General features: G+C 37.0%; 1 protein-coding gene across 1 annotated transcript; it reads left to right on the top strand.

Annotated features, from left to right (window-relative positions):
- Nucleotides 1–2,792: 2,792 nt before the first annotated feature.
- Nucleotides 2,793–4,982, top strand: LOC117321403 (alpha-crystallin A chain-like). Its single transcript, XM_033875838.1, has 3 exons — nucleotides 2,793–3,094; nucleotides 3,810–3,983; nucleotides 4,155–4,982. The coding sequence occupies exons 1-3, from the start codon at nucleotides 2,810–2,812 to the stop codon at nucleotides 4,281–4,283; spliced, it is 588 nt and encodes a 195-aa protein (XP_033731729.1). The 5' UTR covers nucleotides 2,793–2,809; the 3' UTR covers nucleotides 4,284–4,982.
- The last annotated feature ends 4,620 nt before the right edge of the window (nucleotides 4,983–9,602 follow it).

Genomic DNA, 9,602 nt, shown 5'->3' with positions numbered 1-9,602 from the left:
GTCACATCTATGGTGCATTAGACTTACGTCACAGCTATGGTGCATTAGACTTACGTCACAGCTATGGTGCATTAGACTTACGTCACAGCTATGGTGCATTAGACTTACCTCACAGCTATGATGCATTAGACTTACGTCACAGCTATGGTGCATTAGACTTACCTCACAGCTATGATGCATTAGACTTACGTCACAGCTATGGTGCATTAGACTTACGTCACAGCTATGGTGCATTAGACTTACGTCACAGCTATGATGCATTAGACTTACGTCACAGCTATGGTGCATTAGACTTACCTCACAGCTATGATGCATTAGACTTACGTCACAGCTATGATGCATTAGACTTACGTCACAGCTATGGTACATTAGACTTACCTCACAGCTATGATGCATTAGACTTACGTCATATCTATGGTGCATTAGACTTACGTCACAGCTATGGTGCATTAGACTTACGTCACAGCTATGGTGCATTAGACTTACGTCACAGCTATGGTGCATTAGACTTACGTCACAGCTATGGTGCATTAGACTTACGTCACAGCTATGGTGCATTAGACTTACGTCACAGCTATGGTGCATTAGACTTACGTCATAGCTATGGTGCATTACTTTCAAATGATTTGACACCGCTACATAGATTCCATTTGGTCCCTATTTGTCCATCTATTTTTGGTCCGATTGAACAAACGAAATGCCCGAAAGGAGAACATATAGGATTTTGACAGTTGAAATTATTTTTTGTCACCATGATACAACAAATAAATAATATGTACTCAACAATGCTAACACATATGGTGATATTTGTATAGCATATGGTGATATCTATATATCATATGGTGATATTTATATAGTATACGGTGATATCTATATAGTATTCGGTGATATTTGTATAATATATGGTATATCTATATAGCATATGGTTAATATTTCTCTCGGTACAACTACGACAGGAAATTCAAATATAAGTGTTGTTGATACATTGTGCTAATAAATAGATATATAACACAGTAACACTAATGACGAAGGAAGTATATGGTCATATCTAAAGAGTTTATGGTGATATATTTATAGTAATGGGTGATATATATAGAGTTTATGGTGATATCTGTATAGTATTTGGTAATATATATACATTGTATAGTAATGGATATCTATTTAGTAAATGGTGATATCTTTATAGTAATGTGTGATATATATAGAGTTTATGTTGATATCTTTATAGTAGTGGGTGGTATATATAGAGTTTATGGTGATATCTTTATAGTAATGTGTGATATATAAAGAGTTTATGGTGATATCTTTATAGTAATGTGTGATATATATAGAGTTTATGTTGATATCTTTATAGTAATGGGTGATATATATAGAGTTTATGTTGATATCTTTATAGTAATGTGTGATATATAATATATAGAGTTTATGTTGATATCTTTATAGTAATGTGTGATATATAAAGAGTTTATGGTGATATCTTTATAGTAATGTGTGATATATATAGAGTTTATGTTGATATCTTTATAGTAATGGGTGATATATATAGAGTTTATGGTGATATCTTTATAGTAATGTGTGATATATATAGAGTTTATGTTGATATCTTTATAGTAATGGGTGATATATATAGAGTTTATGGTGACATCTATAGAGTTTATGGTGACATCTATAGAGTTTATGGTGACATCTATATAGTTTATGGTGACATCTATAGAGTTTATGGTGACATCTTTAGAGTTGATGGTGACATCTATATAGTTTATAGTGACATCTTAAGAGTATATGGTGACATCTATAGAGTTTATGGTGACATCTATAGAGTTTATGGTGACATCTTTAGAGTATATGGCGACATCTATAGAGTTTATAGTGACATCTATAGAGTTTATGGTGACATCTAAAGAGTATATGGTGACATCTATAGAGTTTATGGTGACATCTAAAGAGTATATGGTGACATCTATAGAGTTTATGGTGACATATATATAGTTTATAGTGTCATCTTAAGAGTATATGGTGACATCTATAGAGTTTATGGTGTCATCTATATAGTTTATAGTGACATCTATAGAGTTTATGGTGACATATAGAGTTTATAGTGACATCTTAAGAGTATATGGTGACATCTATAGAGTTTATGGTGACATCTATATAGTTTATGGTGACATCTATAGAGTTTATGGTGACATCTTTAGAGTTGATGGTGACATCTATAGAGTTTATAGTGACATCTATAGAGTTTATGGTGACATTTATAGAGTTTATAGTGACATCTTTAGAGTATATGGTGACATCTATAGAGTTTATGGTGACATCTAAAGGGTATATGGTGACATCTTTAGAGTTTATGGTGACATCTATAGAGTTTATAGTGACATCTTTAGAGTATATGGTGACATCTAAAGAGTATATGGTGACATCTATAGTTTATGGTTACATCTATAGAGTTTATGGTGATATCTGTATAGAATATGGTGATATTTATATAGTTTTGTTTGTACATCAAGTAATATATAATATGAATTGCTATCGTTTACCATTTAACTCTGAAAATGTTTGGATTGATCTACATGTATCTGTTTGCTACTACATTTACTTGTACAGGTGTTTTTGTAACATCCACTGAACACAATGACAAGCCCACATTTTAAAAGATATCAAGGTAACCAGTCAGTGAAATCTAAAAATAGAACAACTCAGTTATTTCATCAGATCATTCTAGAGGCTACACGAAATGTCGTGCGATACTTACATCATAACCAGTATATAAAATATAGTGTAGCTCGGTCTCCAGTCTTAATTGATAAACATGTATCGAGCTAACAGTGTTGTGCCCCGGCTCTGTCGCCAACTGCAGACACTGGTTCGCCAGCCATTACGATGTCAGTCCAACTACCCCGTACATTCTTGGTTCGGTATGCGGGCGAACAAGACCCCATGTGATCTACATTTAAACCGAAGACATGCATTTGACAAACATTTCCGTTCCATTTTGGAGGAGATGAATCAGATGACGAGACATGCATTTGACGAGATTGTCGAAGGCATCCCGCGCCGGGGGAGACATGTCTTATCGAGGTCTGAGGCAGTCGAGGTAATGTCCGTCCTCTATTATAGTTTGTAAAATGACTGGTACATCAGAGTTTCTATACCAAACACGATACCTACCGTTACCTTGTCTAAACATGTACAATACTCTGACACACATACAGGATACCGACATACTATATAATTATAACATGTACAATACTCTGACACACATACCGGATACCGACATACTATATAATTATAACATGTACAATACTCTGACACACGTACAGGATACCGACATACTATATAATTATAACATGTACAATACTCTGACACACATACCGGATACCGACATACTATATAATTATAACATGTACAATACTCTGACACACATACAGGATACCGACATACTATATAATTATAACATGTACAATACTCTGACACACATACCTGATACCGACATACTATATGATTATAACAAGTACAATACTCTGACACACATACAGGATACCGACATACTATATAATTATAACATGTACAATACTCTGACACACATACCGGATACCGACATACTATATAATTATAACATGTACAATACTCTGACACACATACAGGATACCGACATACTATAAAATTATAACATGTACAATACTCTGACACACATACAGATACCGACATACTATATAATTATAACATGTAAACACTAGATAAGTTACATCACTTTATGTACTCTGCCTTTTTATCATTATCATTAATATCTTTTTATTATTTTTCTGCAGTTGAAGTTTGACGATAAAGCATTCTCTTTGAAAATGAATATGCGAGACTTTGAACAAGAGCACGTGAAGCTTAAAATCAATAATAACAGACTCGTCATTTCGGCAAAGCACGAGAAACCAGGCGGTAACGGATGTGTTTCAAGGGAGATGACTCGAGAGTTCCTAATCCCAGAGGTATGTAGATGTGATTGTGTTTTTTAAATTGGAAGTCCTATAATTATTTACGTACTGTATTCAACAAAGTGGTATTGAAATAATCTTTCCTCGCGAATAACATTTTAAAACGATACATTAATAGTCATTTCTCGTGTCTTTGATGATAATATTTACATATTTTCTTTACAGAACATCGACGTAGAAAGTATGAACGCAATCGTCACGGACGACGGTTTATTAGTGGTAAATGGTCGGGTCAAAGGTGTCACGGAGGAAATGGAGAAGGTCATCGAAATCCAACGGGAATCGTCGTCATAAGTTTACCAGCTGTTTTGTTCCAGACTTGTTTAATGTACATTTGAAGGACATATAGTGCATTATTACCAGCAACAGGTTAAAGTGTGGACGATTCAGTTACCTACCTGATACACATGGGACATACACATCACTATCAGATTATATTCCTGTCGTCTACAGGACAGTTAACCTAATGTTTAATTTGTAAAAGTCATTTTTAACGAACTTTATTTATTGACTGTAGCCTATATGTACAAATGTATGTTAGAGCTTTGTCTCAAATTGTTTCCAACATTTATATAAGTTGGTGACGAGCCATAACTGACATTAGTTGCATGACTAGTCCATAGCCAGCGTATTTCAAGCTTTCTAGATTTAGATACGCAAATTAACATATAATTTAAGGTACACCGTTGTGTGTTTTTGCGTGTGTTTTTATGTTTTTGATTTTGTTGTTTTGTTGTTTTGTATTTTAATAATGGACTTAATCGACAACTTGTTTGCATCCGTTTATATAATGTGAGGGGAAGTAACTCCCATATGTTGGTTTTAATACTAAAGAAACACTTTACATAAAAATCTCCTTGCCATATATACGTATATAAATGACCTAGAATTAACGTAACAGAATGTTTAACTTGTACGCTGATGGATATTTTTCGTTTATCTTAGATTTTCATCAAATAAAACTTTCGAAACAACAAATCCATGTATATTGCATATTTTTGTGTTTTCATGTTTGACGTATCAACACTTCTTAAAAAAACCCCCATTTATGCTGTCTTTGTAAAACGAACAAACACACAGAAAAATCAAATTCATTTTCCACACTCTAAACGTACATGTTGTACGTTTCTGTAATATATGACTTTAACATATAGTCCAATTTGGTTTCTTGGTCACCGCTCGCGTAAGAGAATGTCGGAAAACGATCGCATTTCACACAAACTCCTTACCACCAGATGTCCTTTACTTTACTATAGGATGTACCTTTGTAAATTAACACTGTATTAGACGTGTGTGTGTGTTTATCGTATAAAACGGCAAAGTTCACGAAGCTAACCTAGCTTATTTTCAGTCATTTTAAATGTGAAGTGACCTGAAAACCGAAACAGCGATGACATGAAAACCGAAACAGCGATGACATGTAAACCGAAACAGCGATGACATGAAAACCGAAACAGCGATGACATGTAAACCGAAACAGCGATGACATGTAAACCGAAACAGCGATGACCTGAAAGCCGAGACCGCGATGACCTGTAAACCGAGACAGCGATAACCTGTAAACCGAGACAGCGATAACCTGTAAACCGAGACAACGATGACCTGTAAACCGAAACAGCGATGACTCGTGACCGAGACAGCGATGACATGTAAAACGAGAAAGCAATGACCTGTAAACCGAGACGGCGATAGCAAGTAAACCGAGACAGTGATGACCTGTAAACCGGGACAGCGATGACATATGAATCGAGATAGCGATGAACTGTAAACCGAGACAGCGATGACTCGTGACCGAGACAGTGATGACCTGTAAACCGAGATAGCGATGCCATGTAAAACGAGAAAGCGATGACCTGTAAACCGAGACAGTGATGACCTGTAAACCGAGACAGCAATGACAAATAAACCGAGACAGCGATGACCTGAAAACTTAGACAGCGATGAATCGTGACCGAGACAGGGATGACCTGTAAACCAAGACAGCAATGACAAGTTAACCGAGACAGTGATGACGTGAAAACCGAGACAGTGATGACCTGTAAACCGAGATAGCGATGACAAGTTAACCGAGACAGCGATGACCTGAAAACCGAGACAGTGATGACCCGTGACCAGGACAGCGATGACAAGTTAACCGAGACAGCGATGACCTGAAAACCGAGACAGTGATGACTCGTCACCGAGACAGTGATGACCTGTAAACCGAGACAGCGATGACAACTAAACCGAGACAGCGATGACAAGTAAACTGAGACAGCGATGACCTGTAAACCGAGAAAGTGATGACCTGTAAACCGAGACAGCGATGACAAGTAAACCGAGATAGCGATGGCCTGTAACCGAAACAGCGATAACCTGAAAGCCAAGACAGCGATAACCTGTAAACCGAGACAGCGATGACAAGTAAACCGAGACAGCGGTGACTCGTGACCGAGACAGTGATGACCTGTAAACCGAGACAGCGATGACCTGTAAACCGAGACAGTGATGACCTGAAAACTGAGACAGCGATGACTCGTGACCGAGACATGGAGGACATGTAAACCAAGACAGCGATGACAAGTTAACCCATACAGCGATGGCCTGTAACCGAAACAGCGATAACCTGAAAACCAAGACAACGATGACCTGTATACCGAGATAGCGATGACATGTAAACCGAGACAGCGATGACCTGTAAACCGAGACAGCGATGACATGTAAACCGAAACAGCGATGACATGTAAACCAAAACAGCGATGACCTGAAAGCCGAGACCGCGATGACCTGTAAACCGAGACAGCGATGACATGTAAACCGAAACAGCGATGACCTGTAAACCGAAACAGCGATGACCTGAAAGCCGATACAGCGATGACCTGTAAACCGAGACAGCGATTACCTGTAAACCGAGACAGCGATGACAAGTAAACCGAGATAGCGGTGACTCGTGACCGAGACAGCGATGACATGTAAACCGAGACCGCGATGACCTGTAAACCGAGACAGCTATGACAAGTTAACCGAGACAGCGATGACATGTAAACCGAAACAGCGATGACCTGTAAACCGAAACAGCGATGACCTGAAAGCCGATACAGCGATGACCTGTAAACCGAGACAGCGATGACATGTAAAACGAGACAGCGATGACAAGTTAACCGAGACAGCGATGACCTGAAAACCGAGACAGTGATGACCTGTAAACCGAGACAGTGATGACCTGTAAACCGAGATACCGATGACAAGTAAACCGAGACAGCGATGACCTGTAAACCGAGACAGCGTTGACCTGTGACCGAGACAGCGATGATGTGTAAACCAAGACAGCGATGACCTGTGACCCGAGACAATTAACGATGACTTATCATTACAATCAGCCATTTTATCTTTGTGTCAAATTCTTCTTAACTCTTATATATCCCGGTCTGACTATTCAGCGGTCTGATTGCTATACCCCCGGTCTGATTGCTGTATCCCCGTTCTGACTACTATATCCCCGTTCTGACTACTATATCCCCGGTCTGACTACTATATCCTAGGTCTGACTACTATATCCCCGGTCTGACTGCTATATCGCCGGGCTGTTGACCTACCTCGGTATTTCGAATTATCGATTTCCAGGTCCCAATCAGTTCTTTATGTTCTCACTCACCAATACACACACCCTCACACCCTTTAATCTTGAGAACATGCAAACTTTGCCCTTCAGAATGACGTGCATACATGGTGGTATTCTCTCACAGATACCATCCGATTTTTGGTGAAATAAAACTTATTTATTGTGTTGAAAAGAGAGCTGGTCAACAGATGGTCCTGTGACGTACAATACTGACCGTACACCTGGGGACCACCCACTGTGTATAAGGTTAAACATAGGTAGCATGTCCCCTAAACACTGTAACGTCAGCATAGTACGGTAGGCTCTTTTACTACACTAATGTGAAGAGGAATACACTTTTGAACTATGTCAATGTTAGTATCTTAAATGTCAGTTCCCTTCACGGTAATTTTTAGTGTCTTAAATGTCAGTTCCCGTCAAGGTAATGTTTAGGATTTCAAACATCAGCTCCCTTCACGGTAATGTTTAGGATTTTAAATATCAGTTCCCGTCAAGGTAATGTTTAGGATTTTAAACATCAGCTCCCTTCACGGTAATGTTTAGGATTTTAAACATCTGCTCCCTTCACGGTAATGTTTAGGATTTAAAACATCACTTCCCTTCACGATAATGCTGAGGCTAATTTTTAGGATCATAAATGTGCGTTCTTTTTACGGTTATGTTTAGGATCTTAAATGTCAGTTCTGTCACATTAAAGGCAGAGATTAAACTATTACTATAAACTTCCTATTTCAACCCAAACATTAACGGCACTCGGTAAGTATGTCATTATTTAACTAGAGCGTATTACAGAATATATAGAGGATATCTAACAGTGTCTTCAGTACGAGTGGGGCTAATATTTTGATATTTTTCACGAGTGCGCAGCTAACAGTGTCTTCAGTAATACCAAATATATTTCCCGAGTGGGGCTAATATTTTGATATTTTTCACGAGTGCGCAGCACGAGTGAAAAATATCAAAATATTAGCCACACGAGTGAAATATATTTGGTATTACTGAAGACACTGTTAGATATTCTGTTTATTACATTTTTTATCAACGAAAAACCTACCCCGTATGCTAACTAGGCCTACAGCGATAATTTGTAAACAAAAAAAGTAGTTTCCCCTGTCCAGGTGCTGACATATATGTCGGGCTTTCTGATTGGTCAATTATTTTGGTATTTTCTAATCATTAATTTGATTGGTCAAATCAGCAAAAGTGATATTTTTCACCAGTGAAAAATATCACTTTTATAGAATGAATAATTTTTGATATTTCACTGGTAAAAATGTAATAAATCGAAATTTTCCACTCATGCTTCGCAGTCGTGGAAATATAGATATTCGTTCATACTCGTGAAATAGATGATACATTAATCGGGAAACATCCTCTATTTCTTTACGAAAAGTCTTTTTCAATGTACAAAATTCAGGCTGTGCCAATATAGCATTAATCAACATCTAGATAGACTAAAATGATATCAAACATGCACTACTATACAACATATTATAAAGAACTGGTGGCTTTAATAAGATAACGACATAAATCGTACTCTTTAATACATAATAATAATAATCATAATACAATTTTTGAGTTTTACAAACCCGCATGTAATATCAATGAAAAAGTTAGTATATTTTTACATTGTATGGTTGTTGTATTTGATAAAAATATTCATTTTTTCATTATGATTAGGTATTCCCAAAATATTGTAAATCTGTTATTCGATCCCAATGATTTACTGGTTTTGTGAAGGTTTGAGCACAACTCTCGGGAACGTTATTAACTTTTTATTGACTTAGAATTAAAAAGATAAAAAGAGAAGCTTAAACGTTTTGGCGTGTAATAGCTAAACTATATAACATTTTGATATATTTTATATATTTTATACAACAGACTGTATTTGCTTTCAATCGATCATAATTACTCTTGGTGGGAAATATACAAATGTAGCACGTTTAGATTATTTATCATAAACAGATTAGGCCTTTGTTAGTACGAACGTGTTCTAGCGTTGCCTGTTGTTT

The sequence above is a fragment of the Pecten maximus genome, chromosome 2 (genome assembly GCF_902652985.1).
Source record: "Pecten maximus chromosome 2, xPecMax1.1, whole genome shotgun sequence".
In the NCBI taxonomy this organism is placed as follows: domain Eukaryota; kingdom Metazoa; phylum Mollusca; class Bivalvia; order Pectinida; family Pectinidae; genus Pecten; species Pecten maximus.
The sequence above is the reverse complement of the archived record's forward strand: the minus strand, read 5'-3'. Positions and strand labels throughout refer to the sequence as shown.

What these genes read in the sequence shown, in the direction of transcription:
- LOC117321403 (XM_033875838.1), top strand. Translation starts at nt 2,810, where the DNA reads ATGTATCGAGCTAACAGTGTTGTGCCCCGGCTCTGTCGCCAACTGCAG. An exon ending in CGAGGTCTGAGGCAGTCGAG is followed by an intron (nt 3,095 to 3,809) that starts GTAATGTCCGTC and finishes ATTTTTCTGCAG; the next exon opens with TTGAAGTTTGACGATAAAGC. An exon ending in GAGAGTTCCTAATCCCAGAG is followed by an intron (nt 3,984 to 4,154) that starts GTATGTAGATGT and finishes TTTTCTTTACAG; the next exon opens with AACATCGACGTAGAAAGTAT.